The sequence below is a fragment of the Gobius niger genome (assembly GCF_951799975.1).
Source record: "Gobius niger genome assembly, chromosome: 7".
Classification (NCBI taxonomy): Eukaryota; Metazoa; Chordata; class Actinopteri; order Gobiiformes; family Gobiidae; genus Gobius; species Gobius niger.
Genome location: NC_136858.1, coordinates 12,713,423 through 12,735,158, shown reverse-complemented (window position 1 = coordinate 12,735,158; position 21,736 = coordinate 12,713,423). Strand labels below are relative to the sequence as shown.

Sequence of the window (21,736 nt, the reverse complement as noted above, 5' to 3'; positions counted from 1 at the left end):
ATGACCTGAAGATCTAAGAAGAAGCTTCTGACTAGAAGTGAAACGTCCTCAACTTTACCAAAAACCAGTCCAGTTGATGTCCATTTATTTCTACGATCATGCACAGGATTATAGTCAAAATATCGGGCGTGCATATCGGTATCGGCAAATAAAAATTCCCAAAAAATGGCCGTCGGCCTCAGGAAAATCCATATCAGTTGATTTCCTGAACTTTTTGCACAGCAGGTATTCTTCAGCACGCTGGCCTCACGTAAACCCATCCTATGTTGTTATCCCTTTCATTCTAATCTGCTGGTTATTTTTTGCCCCAAAAACTCTGCGGTGACGTCGTGCGCCCCGGTTGCATTTGGCCGCCCCGGACCGCGGGGGTTTAATGGAAATTAATACTTTGGCCGTAGCCATAGATTACACGGTCATCTTGAATCTCCTGAGCTCGCGTTCCAAATCAGATCAGACTACCACGACACGGCAGCAAAAGGAAAAAAAAAAAGGTTGATCCTCCGCTAGCCAGTCCACATTTGTCGGGATAGCTTTAGCCACGCCCCCCTCCAGAAATGTCACAAACAGAAACGAGGGGGGGGGGGACGAGGGGGGGGGGGGGACGGGGGGGGGGGGGGTGCAAATGTTCGTGTAAATATTTGCGCAACCATTTTCCAGGCACGACTCCAGGGTTTATTGAACAAACGTCACATAACGGATCTAAAAATAAAGTTGAAGTCTGCGCAAATATGTATATCCATTATTTTGGTGCCGAATCCTATTACATTGGTTTAATATGGCTACGTCAGACCGGGCACTCAGAGGAATTGGCTGCGTGTGCCCATTCCATCATAACATGTTGACCCAGAGGCAGAAATACTCTCAATATGCAGTACAGGTTACGGCAAAGTAACATTACAATGGATTTCAAGGAGACATAAGGAATTTTTAGCCATTTCAACACAGTTTCCACATGTTTAAATCCTGCAATCTATTACCGACTCCGTTCTGCGCTCAAAGTGTGTTCTTCACGGCGCCGTTGATTTGCTAGCATGCCGTTAGCTGAACATGAAAGCTTTTTTTCCCCGCCGTTTCATAACATGTAATTTTCCTCTATTTCCTGCAGAGGGCGCCCCCGGGCCAATTTGAAATCCCGACCTGTCTAGTGTCTTTACTGTCTTTTCTTTACAAGGTGTAAAACGTAAATAACCAACGTAATAAAAGCCTGGATTACGTTTTAATATGAAGGTGGAGAAAGTTGTGCAAACGTGTTTTTTACGCAAATCTACTAAAATAATGAGAGAAGAAAGTCAACAGTCAACCCAGGTGTAAAAACTGGATAAAGACGATAGGTTGGTCTGCTGAAATATAAAATGCACATGCTGCAATTTTAAAATAATTGTGCAATGTATTTGTGTTTTCTTTTGTTTATTGAGTTGGAGAAGTTGTATTTTTGATCAGAAAGAGGAGCGCTCAAAGGACTAGTCGTCACATAAAGATTCCTCCCCTAAGACTCCAGGAAGAAGCAAAGCAAAAAACAGCGTAGAAGTCAAGCCTGATGATAAAAAAAAAAATAAGGGGAAAAAAAAGGCCTAAATGAGCGCCTCTGTCAAGAATGGGCTTACGAGGACACCTGCTGGACATAACAAGAATAGCAGGAGTGCGTGCGTTTACGCGGTTTCATACTTGCTTTATGTTTATAATGTGGTGAGAGAAAATACTATCCATAAAACAAATACATCTTTAAATGTTTTATATAGTGTTTTTTTATAATCATAATTTTGCAAAAACATAATAATCGAAAGCTCAATGTTATTAAGCCTATTATTAATAGCATAGCCCCACCAAAACAATAAATAAATGACTTTTTAAAATACATTTCAGCAATTGGGTTTGTGTATTTTGTTTTGTGAAATACAAAATTCGGGTGAAATATGCTTTTTAATCTTGGTTAAAAAGTTGTTTTTCTTTCCAGAAAATGCTTTAAAACAACTTTTTCCCCCAGCTGTGTTTTAACAATCATGTTATTGATTAAAATGTTTTAGTAGTTGTAATTATATATGTATACGTGTATTTGTTTATTGGTCGCTGCACCCTGGCCCTGTGAGGTTAACATAGTCATCTCTTTAACTAAGGGATGAATTAACGTAACAACCAAATAGTATTTTTTGCAAGCACGTCTACCTTCCTGTAGATGGCAGCATCGAGTAGCAGATGGATGGCGCTTGGCTCACGTCCTGAGAGTGACACGATCCACAGAAACCAGTGCGTGGTGTCTCCGCTACAGACAGACCGGACTCGTGACTCACGTGTTGTGTCTTTCTTTAAAGAATAAAATAGGTGAACTATGAAGAATAACAATACAGTGGCTAATGGCTCGTTCGTATTAAAATGCATACAGTTTTTTAAGCAGCTTGGCGACTTTCGTAAGTGTATAGGCTCAAGTAAACTGAGAACGATTGGGACATCTACAAATGAGTAAAATTCCCTACAAAACTCCCTGTGTAGTAGAGGTCAAGCGTTTATGCCACAGAGTTGTAGTGTAATTTGGGTTCAAAGTGTGTGAGCTATGAAGCTGCATTTGCGTGACGCGTCCGGGAGCTCTCCACTGACGCGTGGTGCTGAAATCTGTTCTGGTTGTGTATCTTTACGCAGCGTTCCCGTGTAATAATAATGAATATCTCTCTCCAAACTAAGGCATTTGCTTAAATGCAGACCCTGTGGAAGTGAACAAACCTGAGTGCAGTGACTGAGCAGCTTTTTCACTCGGGATGCTGAGGTAATTAGCATAAAAGATGTTCTGGAAAGCAGCAGGGCTGTGCGTCACTGAGCCCGCGCCAGAGAGGGAGGGAGGGGGAACACCGCGGGGAATGAACAAACTGCAGAGTGTATTCCGTCCAGGGTCGACTAAAGCACTCCAGCCCGAGTCAAATGATGACTGGGCGCAGAGCAGAGCGTTACAGGTGAGCGGAGGAACCGGCCAGAGCTCGGCGCAGGAACAAGAAGCGGAGCGCACGGATGGAGTCAACTGTGCACTGAGCTTTGCGCGCTGCCCGGGACCAGCGCGTCACCTGGATGTCAGGACATGAGACAAGAAAGCTGGAGGACGGCGGGGACACGGTCAGTCCAAGTCACGAGTGTGGGCTCGCGCCAGCAATGACACACAGAGTGCGCGGTGAAGAGACGAGATAAGGCAGTGGAACTTTCCCTGTGAACTATCAACAGTTTGAGCCACTTTCAGACGCAGGAGACACGATGGAGCCGGAGACCAACACTGAGGCGGCGGCGGCCACGAACCTGGCGCAGACTGCCGCCTCCAAACTGTCCCAGATGAGCGAGAGAACTAAACAGCTGGGCACGGTCATGCAGGACCCGGAGCGGCAGAAGCGCGTCATCCTGGTTATAGTGTGCGTGGCGCTGCTTTTGGACAATATGCTGTACATGGTGATCGTGCCCATCATCCCGGACTACCTGGAGGAGCTGCAGAAGCAGGCGGAGCGCGGAGTGGTGCGCTCAAACTTCACAAATGGCACCGTGCACAAAGTGGCCAAAGAGAACTTTGATGTACAGATTGGCGTCCTGTTTGCGTCCAAGGCCGTGGTCCAGCTGCTGGTCAACCCGCTGAGTGGGACCTTCATTGACCGAGTGGGCTATGACATCCCGCTCTTCATTGGCCTCAACATCATGTTCCTCTCCACGGTCATCTTCGCCTTCGCAGAGAACTATGCCACGCTGTTTATTGCGCGCAGCATGCAGGGCCTTGGCTCTGCTTTCGCGGACACCTCGGGCATCGCGCTCATTGCGGACAGGTACACAGAGGAAGCGGCGAGGAGCAAGGCTCTAGGGATCGCCCTGGCCTTCATCTCCTTCGGCAGCCTCGTGGCGCCTCCTTTTGGAGGGTTGCTCTATGAGTTTGCGGGGAAGCACGTGCCCTTCATTGTCCTGGCGGCCATGTGCCTGGGGGACGGTGTGATGTGTCTCGCGGTGCTCAAACCCTTCTCCAACCGGGAGCGCGAGAACATGCCCGTGGGCACCCCCATCTACAAACTCATGGTTGACCCGTACATCGCGGTGGTGGCGGGCGCGCTCATCGTCTGCAACATCCCGCTGGCCTTCCTGGAGCCCACCATCGCCAACTGGATGGAGGACACCATGCACTCGGAGCAGTGGCAGGTGGGCTTAACGTGGTTCCCTGCCTTCTTCCCGCACGTGCTGGGCGTGTTTTTGACTGTGAAACTCGCCGCTAAGTACCCACACCTGCAGTGGTTCTATGGGGCAATAGGAATGGTGTTTATTGGCGCGAGCTCGTGCACAATACCCGCGTGTAAAACCTTTGGCCAGCTCATGATTCCGCTGTGTGGTATCTGCTTTGGCATTGCCTTTGTGGACACGGCTCTGCTGCCCACTCTGGCCTTCCTGGTGGACGTGAGGCACGTCTCCGTGTACGGCAGCGTGTACGCCATCGCGGACATCTCCTACTGCGTGGCGTACGCAATGGGGCCCATTGTGGCGGGAAAGATAGTGCATGACTTGGGTTTTATCCAGTTGAACTTAGGAATGGGCCTCGCCAACTTGCTTTACGCACCGGCGCTGCTCCTGCTCAAGAACGTGTCCAAAATGAAGCCGTCCCACTCCGAGCGGAACATGCTGCTGGAGGACGGCACCACGGGACTGTATGACACCATCAAGATGGAACACCGCGAGAAGAAAAAGAAGGGCCTGTGCACGACCATAGACGAGAACGGCATCGAGACGTTCGCACAGCGCTCTTATTCAGAGGAGGAGTCCTCGGGCGGAGAGTACGCGTAATTACGCACTGTTCTTCTATCCAAGTGCCAATGTAAACGTGTGTGCATATCCACCCCCTCATCATTAGGGTTGTGTAATAACATCCATTATTTAGCGCGTGATGGGAACTCCTCCTCCGGGTATTGTCACACCAGTAGACTTTATTGTGAGATCGATGTCCATTTATTAACACTGTATTTATCACTGTGGACGATATTCAGGGACCGCCATTAACTAAAGAGCGATTGTAACGTCAAGGCCTCGGTGTACGCTGTTCATTTCGTTTTGCTGCTAACTCAATATGCAATACGTGTGTGTCTCCGCTGTGACGGATATGTGATGTTTGGATTTTCCTTTTGGATGATGTTCTGTGGAATGCATAGCCTCCTCTATATGACCCGACTGTACATTCATGTATATCATGTACATAATTAAATGAAACAGAATGGGATGACGGCGCTTATGGTCAGTCTTTTTGCAAATAACATCATCTAACATATTTTACGTAACAGAAAAGTGTATTCCGAAGTAAAAAAAACAAAACAAAAAAAAACGCAATTGACAGGTTACAGGTTACAGTTACGCACAGTTTGTTTGATTGATTGATGCAAGAATAAATGCAAGGCCTGTAGATCGTATTAAGCTATACATTTACGCTCATTACAGGCCGCCTCAGCAAATACAATTCATATCTGTCAATCTTCATCTTTTTAGAGAGAGGTATTTGCAAATAAAGAGGTTCAATCAGCCAGAGAGGCGGCACAAATAGTCACACAAACACAATCCCATGCGTAAACCGGAGATGGTCCAGAAAAGAAGAATGAAGTCCAGTCCCGCGCGCTCTGCCCAACTCTCCCACTGGCGCTAATGGATCACGTGCGGGCGTTGATGAAAATAAAGTGGCGCTAAATAAAGTTGTGGACGAATAGCAGGACTTCTGGGAGGAGCCTGAGCGCCTGGAGAGCGAGGTACCATCAGCATCTTCCACTCAGCGGACCAACGGGGACTGTTCTCTTCTCTTCTGATGGGGGACGGAGCGGCTCGCGCGGAGCGGCAGAGCGTACGCGCGGAGCGACACGGGAACCGAGCGCGTAAAAGTCACCCGGCTCCGACGCACGGACTCGGATCGCCATGGGCGCACCTTGACTTCGCAGCCAGGGCGAGGCACTGGCTCCTTCTAACCGGTAAGATCCTTTATGATGTGTGCATGTTGGCGATAGAAGATCACGGGTTTGAAGATATGAACTTTTAGTCACTTGGCCTTTGCCCCCTCGCAGGAGCAGCAGCAGCAGCACTATTTTACGCACACAATTTTGCTTGTAATCAGACTTTGGCCAATCATTTTCACCAACACCAATCGTGATAAAACACAATATTGTATCCACCGCAATCTGACATTTAGCTCATTAGCAATATAAAACGTGTGGCAGAAAGTTTAGTTAATCTTCTGGAAAAGCACAAAGTCAACTCCATGCAACAAAAACAACAATTCCAGAAGACAAAGGAAATGTAAAGCCATTTTTTCCAACGCGTAAAAGTAAACAGCGGCATCCAGACGCACCAGAGTGTGTGCGTAAAGTCTTGAATGCGTATGCGTAATGGTGATGGATCCGTCCTCGACATTTAGCTCCACTGCCAGAAGTATTGCGAGTTCTCTAAGTGGCTTATATGACTGGATCATTTTATAAACATTATTCTTTTAACTGAAATTATTATAACAAAAGGCACTTTGTTAACTGTTATTTAGGTCCAGGCAATACTGATTTTTGAATAGAGTCAAATATGGATTTCATTTATTTTTCTGTGTTGTACTACAGAGCTATACTTGACATGATGCTTTTTGGATAACAATAGTATTTGTCCGCAGTGTGACGACCTTCCTCCCTCATCACCATGCCCGTCCTGAACAGAGAGACGTCCAAAGACAAAGGAGGAGACAACGTGAGTTTTCTCATGTTCGAACCTGAGAGGGAGGATTTTTGAGTCAGCCCGAGCAGGGTTTGGTTTGTAAATTTATAGGTCTGCTCAAACATCTAAAGCATTCAAGGAGATGACTATCAAGAACATGTAGGCCTAAGGGGGTTATCTATTTAATGTAAATAATTATACACTTACCAATCAGAACATTAAGTATTCATAATCATTGTGCAAACTTATGCAAAAACGTGTTTCATATACCAGTTGAATAAGTTAATTTATACTTAAAGTTATTAGCTGTTTAGCTTAGACATGTTTAACAACCAATTTAGATAGAATTTACCAACGTTTTTTAGAAATTTTGTCCTGATTTGATCTTGACTTTGCCTTGGAAAGTCATGTATTTTATGAAGCGGTCCCTGATGAAAGTTTAAGTTAAGTGCACATGACAGGTTTCAATGATTTTGAAAATGTGACTTATTTCGATGGATAATATCTGTTGTAAGTCAAAATAATAATTTTGTTGAAGAAATGTTGGGCAGAAAAGTTATTTTTATTTCAATGTTTAAGCTGCTGACAGGAAGTGATATAGATAGAGAAAGTTCCAGAGCAGCTTGATCCATTTCCCATAGATAATGACAGCATCTCTGGAATCACCCATATATGGTCATGTTGTTAAAACAGTTATGGGGGAAAACAATTTGGAGAAAAATCTAAACTTTCTTAAAGACTACTTCAACAAATGCTGAATTATGAATATAGTTTTCTCCTAAATAAAGATACAAAGACATGGGGAGCAGCAAAGTGGTTCAACAGCCTATAAATACATAAATAATGGAGAATGCAAAAACGTATGCTACATGTTAGCATCGTGCAAATGTTAATGCTAGCTAGCGCTACCACTGCTGTGTCTTTGCTTCTTCTGAACTTCTGACTTTATTTATGTGTGATAAATAAGTAAAACTGTGTTTACCAAAAGATTCTGTTTTCCCCCTCGGCAAGGCCACGCCCCCTTCTATGATGCTATGCCATCGGTCGGCATAGCAACAGTTTAAATTTGTTTGCCTCAATCTATGTCACTTCCTGTCAGTGTCCAATAAGAAAGTGAGACTAAAAGCACCACAAAAAATGACAAAATAAAGAAAGCTGGGTACAATTTTACTCTTTTGAGCCAAAATAGCCAAAAGTAGAAATATTTTCACATTATTTTATGTTTTATTTCTCAAATTGCGACGAAATGTCACCACTCAAACATGAACCAGACTTAAAAGTTCAAAGGGGGGTCATTTACAAAGCGTTTACAAGTAACAGGAACTAAAATGGATCAGTATCAGAGTCATCTGTGTATATATCAAATAGCAATTAGGTTCAACCTGTCTTAACTCCCACAACCGAGCGCATTTTCTCTAGTTCAGCATTACCCAAATCTGAAAGATTCTTGAAAAAAGCAATAAAAGTGTGAAGAGAAAGCGATAAAAAAAAGTGTCCAAAATACGACAAAAAAAGTGACAACAATGCGGCAACGACACAAGGAAACATTTTCAATCAGTTTTGTAGGTCTTAGTTCTCAAATGAGGCGTTACACTGGCCTATAGGCTGTGAACTCTCCAGGCAAGAAGCATATTTGGGTAAAGCTGAACTAGAGATAATGTGCCCCATGAAGGTGGAGAGTAAGAGGAAGATAAAGAGTTAGTAGTAGGGCTGCAATATATCACAATTTATAACTAATAGTATCGCGATATTAGGTGATGCAATATCCGAGAAGTCACGATATATTTTTGCAAAAGTTCAGTTTTAGTTACAATTTTCCTAATTAAGTCGCATTTTAAGTCGGATGTACGTGTACGACTCACACGTGTTGAAACGGTTTAGTACAATATCGTGTTTATGTCATCGCCCATATCGCATATCGCAAGTTATTTCTTCAATATTGTGCAGCCCTAGTAAGTGGTATTGGAACTTGGTGTTAAAAGTTCGGACACTCAGGCTTTGCTTAAAGTCGATTCCTCCAACCCTCCAGGCCCTCCCGAAGTTACCCCTGCCCGAACTCCCCGACACCCTGGCCCGGTACCAGAGATGTGTGAAACACCTGCTGACAGAGGAGCAGTTCCACAGGACCAAGGCCATCGTCCAGCAGTTCGGCGCCCCTGGAGGAGTGGGGGAGCACCTGCAGCAGAAACTCAAAGAGAGGAGCGAGAAGACCGCCAACTGGGTAAATACAACAGCCAGAGCTGGTTAGTAGGGAAGGCAATCTGAGTGCTGTGAGGAAGCGCTCACAGGGCGCTTCTCTCTCCGTTAGATTATTGAACTCAACTAACATCAAATGGTATCTCCCTGTTGGAGCAAAGTATGAATAAACCATGCAATACGTAATACCTCAGACATTATATGAGAGATTTATTTATATCTAAAACAGCTGCCCAGGCTCCAGCTGCTGTTAAACATATCGGCTGATAACAGTTATTAGTTCATATTCTTTTCTCTGGAAAACGGGCCAATTACCCAGCACACCATTGGCCTATATTGTTTAAGCTGTAAGTGTGCGTTGAGGTGGCTGGACATACAGTATCTGAATGAGATAATGGCGTCTTGGCAGCGCAGAATGAAAGTATGGATTTCCTTTTTGGGTTTGAAGAAAGGTGTTTAATGGTGGCAGTGTAGAGTAGCCTGGGGCTTACATGTCAGCTGTACCAGGTTTATAACCTGATATTTAGAAGCAGAGCAAATACCAGATTGCTTTTCACTGATATGCATCAATGTTTACTCATGAGTTTGGATCTATTTGTTTCCCTGCATTTCTGACACCCGTATATGTCACGTTCAAATCTTTGAATGCTGTCACCATCGAGCCGTAAGCTACTTGATGCTCACATTTTCCACATATCAAGCCTCCTGGGCAATATGAAAACAAAAGAACTGCTCCCCAAAAGAAGACGTTTGCCAAAAATCCGCCTAATGGATGGATGGATGGATGGATGGATGGATGGATGGATGGATGGATGGATGGATGGATGGATGGATGGAGGTACAAGTGCATTTAAATGGATTCTATTGAAGTACGAATGAAAAAATACCAAACCCCTCAAATAAAATGCAGCACCAAACCAAGTTAGACACTGGTGTATATGAGCTGTAGTTGTGTGTAGCTGTGTATCGTCAAAACAAAACATGAGAGAATGGGAAAAGTGAAGGAAAAGGAAACCTTTGACTGCCTTTTTGCTTGGGGCGTTCTTACAATTTTCAGTTTTGATTTTGCCAAAAGTAACTCAAAGTAGAGTAACTCAGCTACAATACATTTTTAAAACGGTAACTACCAATTTAGAACATATTACAATTTTATAGTAACTTGCCTAACACTCAGTCGTTACATGTAGAACGTGTGGGGAAAAATGACCAAACTCGCTATAACTAGAAAAATGTAAATCCTGAAAGGTCCTATATGTTATTCTTTTGTCTGCTTTTGTTCTCTCGCTCTTGGCAGTCTTTTCTTTACATACGTATTATTACACGTTTTAAATCACAAACTGTCAACGCTGAGGTATTCAAAGTAATGTCCTGAATGACTCTCTCTCTCTCGGACAGGTGTATGAGTACTGGCTGAACGACATGTACCTGAACAACCATCTGCCTCTTCCTGTTAACTCCAGCCCCGCGATGGTGTTCCCCCCACAACACTTCGGCGGGCCCAGCGACTGCCTGAGGTACAAAAACACCAAATGAAATGCAGTTGTATACATTGTGCATGCATACACTACGGGTCAAAAGTTTGAAGACGCTTTTTATGTATCGGCTTTTCTTTATTTCCAACACCATTTACTGTGTGTGATTCTCTTTGAAGACATTAAACTATACACTCTCCCATCAACAATACATCATTGCAAAACGGTTTCCTTTGACATTGCAACAGCGAATGTGTGCTGAAAGCTAAGATGGTCCAACCAAATATTAAAGCGTGTGAGGTTTCCTATTTTGGTCAGGAAGGACATTGGCAACTCAGGTGTGATAAGTCAAAAAGATTTCATTCGAGTAGCTAACGGCTGACTACGGAGAAAAGGGAAGAAATGAGGGGGAAAAGAGAAATCACATAATCGAGTGGATGCAATCCCATATATTCCGATTCTAAAGCCAATGACTGTTCACGTGAGCTAAATCTCCAACTGGTGCCGGTCCAAATCTGCACATATCTGATTTTAAACGATATGGTAAAGATCCTCCACATCTTCAAAACAAAAAATGTAGATCAGCTCATTGACAAGAGAGCGCCCTTCTAAAGATGCCTCAAGACCAACAGCAGGGAACGGAAGCCTTGACGAATAGGGCCATTACCCAGGATTCCTTTAGGCATGGTGGGGTTAACATGTGGTGAAGGTTGCACTGTGATTAAGGTGGTATTGATCCAGCGGCGTCTCCTTAACCAAACGATTTACATAGAGCACTTGTGTGGTTAAACGTAGGGTATCCAGGAAATAAATCAAGGGTCAACCATGTGATCTTTATTCAAGAGAAATTATTTTTTATTTTTTATTTTATTTTTTTCAGGTTTGCAGCACATTTGATCTCTGGAGTGTTGGACTACAAGACACTACTTGATGCGTAAGTATAACTATATTAACTGAAAACGCTTCAGAAAATACCACTACAAGACATGGATTACAGAACATGATTGTAGAAGTCTAAACTACAGGAGTATAGTAATTTACATTTTATTTTTTCTAATGATTCACAAGTATATTCTTGGAACACCTTAACCATAATCCAATCCCAACGATACACAATTACAGTGGACACATATTATAATGAATTGCTTAGAAGCCTACAGTGTTAAACATACTTCTACTTCTAAACACTTCTATTGTGCTGTTGGAAAATAAAGTGTTTCCTCCTGTTTTGCAGCCGTGCCCTACCCGTTGACTACGCTCGAGGGCAGTTAGCAGGGACCGCCATGTGCATGGAGCAGTACTACCGCCTGTTCACCTCATACCGCCTACCGGGGCCTCACAGGGACACACTAGTGGCCCAGGAGAGCTGCGTGATGCCCGAGCCAGAGCACATCATCGTAGCATGTAAAAACCAGGTCAGTTCTTTAGCTTAAAGGAACAGGCCACTGTTGTTCCATACTGAGATATGTTCTTACCTGAGCTTAGACGAGTTGATGCATACCTGTGTGGTTCTTTTGCGTGCGCTCAGTCACACAAAAACAACAAAGATGTTGCTAGCATTTAGCCTCTGCCAGTATATTCCTATATAGGTTAGTTACAGGTTAGTTTGGAGCTTACCTGCCAATGCAGGTTAGCTCCAAACCGGGGTGAAGTTGGAAGCTACCACACGCTTCCACAGGCACGCACAAAGACCAGACACGTACATATCAACTCATCTAAGCTCAGGTTAGAACACATCACAGTATGAAAGAACTGTGTGTCCTCAGTCACGCAAAACGACCATAGATGTTGTTAGCATTTGGCCTCTCCCAGTATATTCCCATAGCTCCAAAGGGGTAAAGTTAGAAGAAACCTATTATATCTCAGTATGGAAAAACGGTGGCCTGTTCCTTTAAGAAAGAAGCTACTTCAGAAAAACTCACTCCAAGATTCAACAACCATAAATAAAACAGCTTTTGGTCTTTCATATGAGTAATATTTTTTCAATTCTTGTTCTTAAGGTTAGGGAATTTCCATCGGTTCTATGGCACAGTATGAAACAATTTAGGTGATAAAGGGCCTCCTTGTCTATGTCCTCTCAGTGGATTATTATGTTGTAGAAATATTATCCAAAAATAGCCATTATTACAGGATGTGCATCATCATAGTAATAATAATGAAAATAATAATAAAAAATAATCATCATCATGTATATACATTAAAGTACTATTGGCAAAGATACTAAATAATAAGGACGTATATACAATCTGCACAGGCCCAAGGGAAGTGATTGTCAAAACTATCAACAACACTGCCTTTGTAAATGCCATGAGACTGGGTCAATCTTGTAATAAAAAGAGAAAATAATAATGTAGATGATTTTTCTTTTCCTTTAAAGAGAGACAACAATCATAAGCTGGTAATGTTTACAGTGGGCAAATGAAGACTGTTTACAAGTATCCAGTGACAGCGACATATGCAGCAATGCTCTGCGGTATAGGACGCGCACGGCAACAGAAAGGACTAATTAATGTTGAGACAGGTGTGTTAAGCTAATTAGCCACGTAACAGGTAACATTTGCATATGGGACTGCAAGATGTTTGTTCAAATACACATTTCACAAATGCACAAGCTAAAACCTAATAGAATAGAATAGAGATGATTTATTTAAAATCATAGATAGCACTTTTAAATTTTGGACACGGGTAGTCTTGGCTAGCTTAGTGCTAGTACTTTAGCAGAACTTGTGCTTTGTTTACCTCTTAATTGGTTACATGGTAATGAAAGTAATCCCCTTTTGTATACATTTTGTACATTTTCCTTGTCCAGTTCTTCGTGCTGGACGTGGTGATAAACTTCCGGCGGCTGAATGAGAGAGATCTGCTCACTCAGCTGGAGAGAATCGTGAGGATGGCCGACAGCGAGGAGGAGCGCCTGCCCCCGATCGGGCTACTCACCACAGACGGGCGGACGGAGTGGGCAGAGTCTCGCGCTGTACTCATGAGAGGTGAGCTTTGCGTTATATTTTTTTAATTAAGCTGGAGAAAAGAATTCATTACCTTTACCTTCCATCCCAGTGGCCTCCAGGGTGCTCCAGGGCCGATTGTCTTTTAGGTTTCTGGTAGGTTTTCACTGCTGATGGATCTGTCTCCATGGGTACATTCCATCGAGAAAACCTCCCAGAAACCTGAAACAGCAGTTCCACACTGTGGTTTTAAGTACTATCAAATATCGATCCAGAATTCAAAATGACCAAAACACAATTCTCCACTTTATCGTATCTACGTGTCTTCCAGAGTCGACCAACAGGGACTCTCTGGACATGATCGAGCGCTGCATGTGCCTGGTGTGCCTGGACGATGCCAGCGGCCCTGAGATTAGCGATAGCACCCGGGCTACGCTAATGCTACACGGAGGAGGGCCGGGAAAGAACGGGGGCAACCGCTGGTACGACAAGCCAATGCAGGTTAGCAACAGCAAACTGCCCATGGGAAAAAGCCATGTTTGTAAAGTTACGTCATTTTTCATAAGATTTACAGGCTGCATAAAAAGTGGGGCAAATTCTTTTTAAATTAATAGCAAAGGTTCATTATTAATGAAGTATTAACATATGTAGTATTTTAATGGTGATGTTTGTTTTTAGAATGAGATCAAAAGTAAAGAGTCTCTCGAGAAACATCATTAGCGTAGGCCTGTGTACAGTATTGATGAGCTTGATGATCAGCTTTGACAGGTTTTGTGTATGGAATGATGCAACTGGCAGATAATCACTGACAAAATGTTAAGAACAGGAAACTGTTGCGAGCACTCAATATGAAATACTGGTCATTTACCACATTTAAAAAATGGATACGTAATATATTTAAAACTCTATGATGGTTTGAGTAAACCACACTATTTTCATTGTCTCCTTCAAAGAATAATAGGTTTGTTATAAAATCTCAAATCAGTTTACTTACTTTATGGGGTGAATATATATCATATATGTTGTTTGACATAAAACAGTTTTTTGACAAATGATCTTGGTTTGAAAAGGACTCATGGACTGGGTTGTTGCTGACGTTTCACCTCTCATCCAAGAAGCTTCTTCTGTTCTGAGTTTAGTCTCTAGAACGATGACTACTTTTCAAAAACATTTGCCATAATGAAAGCATGCCTGACAACTGAGAGCTTGTGTAAAAAAAAAAAAACAATAATGATAATTTTGCAACATGATCAGTCATAATGATTTGTTTGGTAATAATAAATAAACATGTAAAGAATAAAGGTAGTTTCGGATGGAAAACATGAAATCCTATCTTTTGTCAGTTTATCATAGGGGCAGACGGCTGCTGTGGGGTGGTGTGTGAACATTCGCCATTTGAAGGGATTGTGCTTGTGCAGTGCACGGAGCATCTCCTCAAATACATGTAAGGTACTTTTCAATAATAATATCACTCTAAAGCTAGTACACATTTACAAAGGAATTATATGCTAGGTATGGAAGTCCATCCAAACTGGTGAGAGCAGCCAGTGTGAGCGAGCTCCCTGCACCGCGAAGGCTCAGGTGGAAATGCACAGCAGAAATCCACAAGCTCCTGTCTGCATCAGCGGACAAGCTACACAGGTAATCTTCAATCTCTGTAACGATCATTACTATATTGACTTATACTTCAATAAATAACAGATAAACAATGCACTTTTGGGCTCTATATTTATCGTTTGTACATTTTTTAGCATTTCCCCCCTATTTTTTCTTTGTAAAACTTTGATTTCAAACTGATGATTTTAGAGCAAAAGTTTACTTTTGTGAGTTGAGTATCTAGTATCATTAGAGTCAGTAAAATCATTTATCCTGATACTTACCTGCCTCAATATATCGAACTCCGTATTTGTTATCATGACAGGCCTATCTGTAAGCCTAAAGTGCACCAGAAATGACAAGAGACGAAGATACAGGCAGGACACCAGAACTTTCAGAATTCTAGTATATAAGATTTTGCAGGGGGGAAAAAAGAAATTTGACATTGTTTTGTGATTTATTATTTCACTTCCTTGAGCGCAGCATGTGACATTCAAAGAAGTAGAATTTCCATTGTGAGGCAGTGTAGCGGTGAGTGGCCAAGAAGTGGCTTTTGAAGGAAACGCCAGACGAAAAAATCCAAGTGGAAATGTATTTACAGACTGACATGTTGTGATGTCTGTCTATTGTGAGTCAGACATCACAACATGTCTGACTCTTTCATTGTCCCGTTTCCCCTAAAACCAGCACACATCTGCCTAAAACAATGGCTAATCAGTGGTCCACATCACTGGATGAATTACAATAACACACAGCCTTGAAGCAGTACTAAGTTACTCATGCCCCTAGAGGCCATAAGCGGCACTGCAGGTGTCATTGCATGTTGTGGTTTTTTACTTATTAATTGTCCGTGACAGTAAATACTACGCTGACAGAAAAGACAAAGGGAGAGAGGGATATTGTACATCCAATTACACAATGGCGATTTTTTTTTCACGCAAACTTGGCTGGAAATACTGTTTAAATGGTTTTAGACCGCAGTTAGCGTTGCCTGTTAGCCTTCTTCTTCGTGATTCTATTGGTGACTCTGACCCGGTGGCAGCGAAGTTGCAATTGTGGTTTTCTGGCCAGAGACACCAGGGGGAGATGAAAGACCCCCCAATCTTCCCGTTAACACTTGTATTACCCTCAGAGGGACTACGGAAAGGATGTATTAAGGTAAACAAGTTACTTAGTACTGCTTTAACGTCTGTCCGCATTACACACACACAACTGCATGAACAGCAATAGTCGACGGAAGATTATTTAACAAATTCAAATCAATAACCGGATAAGTCACAACAATTCTTTAAACAAATACATTTCGAAATGAACTGTTGTCAAACTGTACCAATAGGTCATGAGCGAGACGAGAACCATTCTATCCTGGAAAAATGGTTTGAACAAAACAGCAACAAACTCAACCTCACTTTATAAAATTGACACTTGACATGCAGCAAGAAACCAGAAACCAGAACAGAACTGATTTTACCACCTGGGAATGAGATCATTTCACAAGAGCACTCGCTACCATCCAAACAAGAATGCAATCATTTTCACCGGGGCAGTGGTTCCAAGCCCAGCTATGCACAGGTAACGGGCTCCAGGCGAGCCCTCCATCAGAACAAGCCACTCCACCAGCTGCAGTCTCGTCTGCCTCGCTGACTCGGTGAAAAAGATCGGATTCTCTCTCAAAAATATCAGCGTCACGGAACTTTTAAAAATGATTTGAGGAAAAGTTTGGCATTCATCGTGTTCTCTTCAGTCCAAATGCATTTCCTTGTGTTCAGGCTGGTGAGGAATCTGGACATGAACGTGTATAGATTAGACGTGTACGGGAAGGAGTTCATTAAAAAGCAAAAGATGAGCCCTGATGCCTACATCCAAGTGGCTCTGCAGCTGGCATACTACAGGTAAGAGACAACTCAATAATAATAGTAAATCGCATTAGTCTTTAACCATCTATCATCATTTAGTGCAGGGGTCCTCAAACTTTTTTCTCTGGGGGCCACATTATCGTTCCTGACTGTGATGGAGGGGCTGGGCCAGGTTGGCTACAACATAGAATTGCATGACCCAGTCCAAAATGCAGCAGGCCTCATGGTGAAGTAGAGATTACTAGCCTGGCATAGTCATCCCCACTAATACTATTTTCAAATAAAACATCATTGCGTAATGTGACCAAAGTAATAACTGCTTACACTTGTATAGTGCTTTACAAGCCTGTCACAAGTTTCTCAAAGTGCAGTCATTATTCATTCACTCCACACTCCACACGCTTCATTTAACACGTGGCTATAATGTTGTGTTTATATCCGGATCTCTGCTGGACACGTGTGGAATTCTTTTTATTTATTTAAGTTTCCCCTGCAGTGGCTGGAATGAGTAAACTGGTTATTTAGTTTAAAAAAAAATCATAACTTCTCACAGGAATGGGCTAGATGTTAGAGATGTACTTGTTTTTTTGACTTACTCACACAATGGATTTGTGCTCTACAAGTCAGTGGCCGGGTTAAATCATCTCACGGGCCGGATTTGGCCCGCAGGCCGTAGTTTGAGGACCCCTGATCTAGTGGCTGTTACGAGGGGGCGACAACAGTACAGTACCCAGCCTTAGGATTAGCTTATTGCGCATGTTTTTGGTTCGATGGCAAGGGCGTAGATTTGGTGGGATTTGGCCGGGACGAGAGGCACAGAAAGGTTAAGGTATAGTTTCTCTTTGTTATTATACAATAACAGTAAAAAAGTAGGACTCATTTAATGAAGTTTTTTTTCTCACTGAATCGCCACGTCTATGGAGGTCACGATTCAACATTTTCGATCATGACCATTCTAAAGAAAAATATTACGGCAACACAACAAACGCAGCTTGCACATGGTTCTTTTGGGACTCTTCGTTTGGCAATGTGGCACAATCATCAAATGAAACTGGATAAGATTTGCTTTCTGCACATTGGTTTATTTAAACGGCCACAGACTTCATGTGTTTTGGGACACTGGTTCTTTAGCCTTTATGGGTGAGTGGCAGCATTTGGCACAAATACTCTACAGCTCATCAGACGTTTAACCGCGGTGATTGCAAAACCGGATAATGTTGACATCACCAGTCTCGTCAGCCCTGGCCTCACCATGCTCACGTCGAGGATCCGATGCCACAACAATTAAAAACAAAAGTATTGTATCTTTTGAGTAAGGAAAGGTCCCCAAAACGGTCTTCTGCTTCCTCAGGTGTCATGGCAGACCCGTATCAACCTACGAGAGTGCGTCTATCCGGCGTTTCCGAGAGGGACGCGTGGACAACATCCGCTCAGCCACACCCGAAGCTCTGGCCTTTGTCAAAGCGATGACTGATGGGAAACTGAGTTCAAGCGTAAGATGTTTAATAGCAGCTGTATTCCGTCTGTCAGAGCTTAACAAATGCTACTGTTTACTCTTCAGCGAGCGGCGAACAAATCTATCTGAATAATAAAACAATAGACGTCTTTCTCGTAATTTTTTAAACTGTCTGCGGCCACGCCTGATTTTAATGACTGTTATTGATTCTCCGTTCCAGGATAAAGAGAAGATGGAGTTGTTACAAGGCGCCATAGCAGCACAAACAAAATATACGATCCTGGTAAAGTGGCATCATTATCGCTCCGTGTGCCGAGTATAATGTGTGTGTAATAGTGTTCATGTATTATTTGTTTTATAGATTTTGAAATTATTTGATTTAGGCATTATATAGAGAACTTCAAATTCAATCCATTTTGAATGATTTTGTTTCATTACATGAGATAAAACATGCTTCGTTTTGTTTTTTAATTTGAAAATCGTTACAGCAAATTACACATGAACACTTTCATTCTGAGACGTGGAAACGAAAAATGAATCATATTTGGTAGGGCTGGGCGATATGGACCAAAAGTCATATCCCAATCAATTTTGGTTAAATATCGATATACGTTATATATATCCCGTTATTTTTCCCGCAAAAGGAGAGCTGTGAAATTAAATGTCAAAGTCAAATATGAATAGATTAATTGAAAACACAGTATAAAATGTCAACTGAAACACTGTGCAACAAAGCTCCATAAGGTGCACGTGCACATGTAAATAAAAAAAAATCGTATTTATTTATTTGTTCATGTCATGTCATGCCATTACACTTTCTTTTTCCATCCATACATGAACAAAAAGAAGATTAATCTTATATTATCTGTTCCCATAACAACTTTACAACAAAATTAAATCAGTTAGATTAATTCCCATCATTCTACCCCAAATCTTAAATAAAAATAGCCTAGAAAACAAAATGAGGCAGCATTAATATATAAAGATAACAAAATGAAGTGCTCAGTTTAAGAATAAGATAAACTTTTTTTTTTAAATCAGATGTTACCTGTTTCTTTTTGTTAACTTAATAGCTTAATCTCAATTTGAAATATCCCGATATACACGATGTGGTCTAATTCCATATCTCATTTAAAAATATATCGATACATCGCCCAGCCCAAATATTTGGCACACGGACCATTATAGTCGCACATCATTTAATAATATGATAAATTAAAAAGATTTGTTGCGTTTCAGGCGATTACAGGGATGGCCATAGACAATCACTTACTGGGACTTCGGGAAATGGCTCGGGAACTGAAAATGGAGATGCCCGAGATTTTCAAAGACGAAGCCTATGTCATCAGTAACCAGTTCATTCTCTCCACCAGTCAGGTACAGTATTGTCGACTACTCATTTTTCATCTCCACTTAAGTACAGACTCCATACAGTACTTTCCAAGTTTGCACTTTACAATATTTACAGTGTTTTTCAGAGGGATTGAAACTTACCGAAACAGAAATACCGATATTTAAAAAAAAATCACCTTTAACTTTTTTCCCCCAAATCCTCTGAACATTTTTTGTAACTAATTACAAACCAGGCTCTATCCACTTTATTTAGTCACTGTAAAAAATGTAGGTAATTTTGCCCATTTTTATGCATAAAATGTCTTTATATGAAAGGGAAACCAAGTACAGCCGCAAAATGTACAACCTGTTGTTGGACTTGATTAGAAAAGGTGAATGCATGTCTCCGTGGTTACTGTAAGTGAAACAGATCCTAGACGACTGCGGTCTCTCCTATATTTGGAGATCCCAGAAAATCACCAATGTTAACTGGCTGAAACTCAAAGTGGAACCTCAAGGACCAGTTTATACAGAAATGGAGAGGAGAATGTGGCACTATGTCGTCTTGTGTTGTTTATGTGGAATTTAAGACCATATTTGAATTAGAAAAGTATCTTTTGTGTGAGAATGTCTCCCACAGACACGCCATTTGTAATTTAAGAACTGGAAATAATCGACTGGCCAAAGTAGTGGGCCGATACAAAGGCATTGACAGAAAATGTCGTTATTGTAATCTCTGTAATGATAATGTTGTCAATGTTTAAATTTATTTCACTTGTGCAAAATCAAAGTCAAAATGTAATCAGTAAATTTGGTACCTTTGTTGTGTGCACTTGTGCTCCATACCATGGGTGTAGTCGTGAGCACTGAAATAAAGAAAGAAGAAAGAAAGATGAAAAAGAAAACTTGCCATATGTTTACTTTTTCTGATATTCCCATACTTTTCTCATATCAGTAATCTCAGTATCTTGAAATGTGTTTATTGTACTATTCAAAGCAAATCTATGAGCCAAAAAATGTTGCATATATTTTCAGCCAGAACTGCACTTTGCCACTGTGTATCAGATCACAAATAATACGCATCTTGTTTTTGAGTGGTGCCAGTTTTTCGTAGATTCAAGCCTCTATTTCCCATTCAGGTTCCCACCACAGTGGAGATGTTCTGCTGCTACGGTCCGGTGGTGCCAAACGGATATGGCGCCTGCTACAACCCTCAGTCCGACCACATCGTTCTGTGCGTGTCCAGCTTCCACGACTGCCCGCAGACTTGTTCAGCAGACTTCTCCAAGGCTGTGGAGCGGGCGCTGATGGACATGAAGGAACTGTGCAACACGAACCAACAGAAACAGCCCGAACCGCGCCAGGGTGCGGAGAGTAAGGGCAAATCCACGGCGAGCGAAGGGGAACTGTCTAAGAACCAGGCGTCACTGCCCAAAGTGGTGGTGAAGACGGCCGACCCGGTACCAGGAGGACGCTGAGGACAAACCGGACTGACTATTGTATAAGTGCACTTTAGTAACAGTGATAGACAATGTTATATGTAAATCAGTGGTACTTACATTGTGCAGTAAAGTAACATAAGTAATCAAATATTGCATAATGTATAAGAAAGATATATGGACATAGAATAGTGTGGAGCATCCATTATAATCTATTGTCAATAGTGTCAGTTCTATGCTGTTGTTAAGGTAATAATATATGGATGTAGGTTTTGCACTAAATGGTGAAAGTAAGAAATCAGAGATTTTATTCTAGATAGATTAATGAGACCACTAAACTGTATTTATTGAGTTGCATGCTGCTATCATATATTTATTTGATCATGATTTCAAAGGGTAACTTCTATGCAATGTTGGCTGTGTTTTTGGACATATTACGTTGTGTATTTAGTAATATATTCTTATTGAGTTGAAAAACTCAAGACTGAGACTTATACTGTGCTCCCGACTAGAATCAGGGTATTACTTCCTGTAATGAACTGTCTCGATAATGTGCAACAAAGTGTCAAAGTACAACTACTGTATTATTGTACTGTACTGCTAATGTTGGTCCTTTTAAATAATCTGTATTTATTTTGCAATACAAGAGTTAGAGAGTAATCATATGAAGAGCTGAGATGATATTATGTGAAAAGAACTAAATGTTGTTGCCAACAATAAATTCAAATATCAGAAGGAAAAGCTGAATATTGCAACTTCATTGATGACA

The 21,736-nt window shown here is 41.9% G+C and overlaps 2 protein-coding genes across 2 annotated transcripts; both read left to right on the top strand.

The window, feature by feature from the left end:
• Window positions 1–2,861: 2,861 nt before the first annotated feature.
• On the top strand, window positions 2,862–5,209 carry slc18a3a (solute carrier family 18 member 3a). The gene has a single exon (XM_079560540.1). It carries the CDS (start codon window positions 3,235–3,237, stop codon window positions 4,786–4,788), a length of 1,554 nt encoding a protein of 517 aa, XP_079416666.1. The 5' UTR covers window positions 2,862–3,234; the 3' UTR covers window positions 4,789–5,209.
• A 481-nt stretch (window positions 5,210–5,690) lies between these two features.
• chata (choline O-acetyltransferase a) lies at window positions 5,691–21,733 on the top strand. The gene is made up of 15 exons (XM_079560255.1): window positions 5,691–5,951; window positions 6,635–6,708; window positions 8,705–8,896; window positions 10,267–10,385; window positions 11,224–11,277; window positions 11,578–11,758; window positions 13,153–13,330; window positions 13,620–13,789; window positions 14,632–14,732; window positions 14,801–14,929; window positions 16,654–16,776; window positions 18,092–18,233; window positions 18,417–18,479; window positions 19,436–19,573; window positions 20,668–21,733. Exons 2-15 carry the CDS (start codon window positions 6,661–6,663, stop codon window positions 21,004–21,006), a joined length of 1,977 nt encoding a protein of 658 aa, XP_079416381.1. The 5' UTR covers window positions 5,691–5,951; window positions 6,635–6,660; the 3' UTR covers window positions 21,007–21,733.
• Window positions 21,734–21,736: the final 3 nt, after the last annotated feature.

What these genes read in the sequence shown, in the direction of transcription:
- chata (XM_079560255.1), top strand. Translation starts at nt 6,661, where the DNA reads ATGCCCGTCCTGAACAGAGAGACGTCCAAAGACAAAGGAGGAGACAAC. An exon ending in GGGCCCAGCGACTGCCTGAG is followed by an intron (nt 10,386 to 11,223) that starts GTACAAAAACAC and finishes TATTTTTTTCAG; the next exon opens with GTTTGCAGCACATTTGATCT. An exon ending in TCATTCTCTCCACCAGTCAG is followed by an intron (nt 19,574 to 20,667) that starts GTACAGTATTGT and finishes TTTCCCATTCAG; the next exon opens with GTTCCCACCACAGTGGAGAT.
- slc18a3a (XM_079560540.1), top strand. Translation starts at nt 3,235, where the DNA reads ATGGAGCCGGAGACCAACACTGAGGCGGCGGCGGCCACGAACCTGGCG.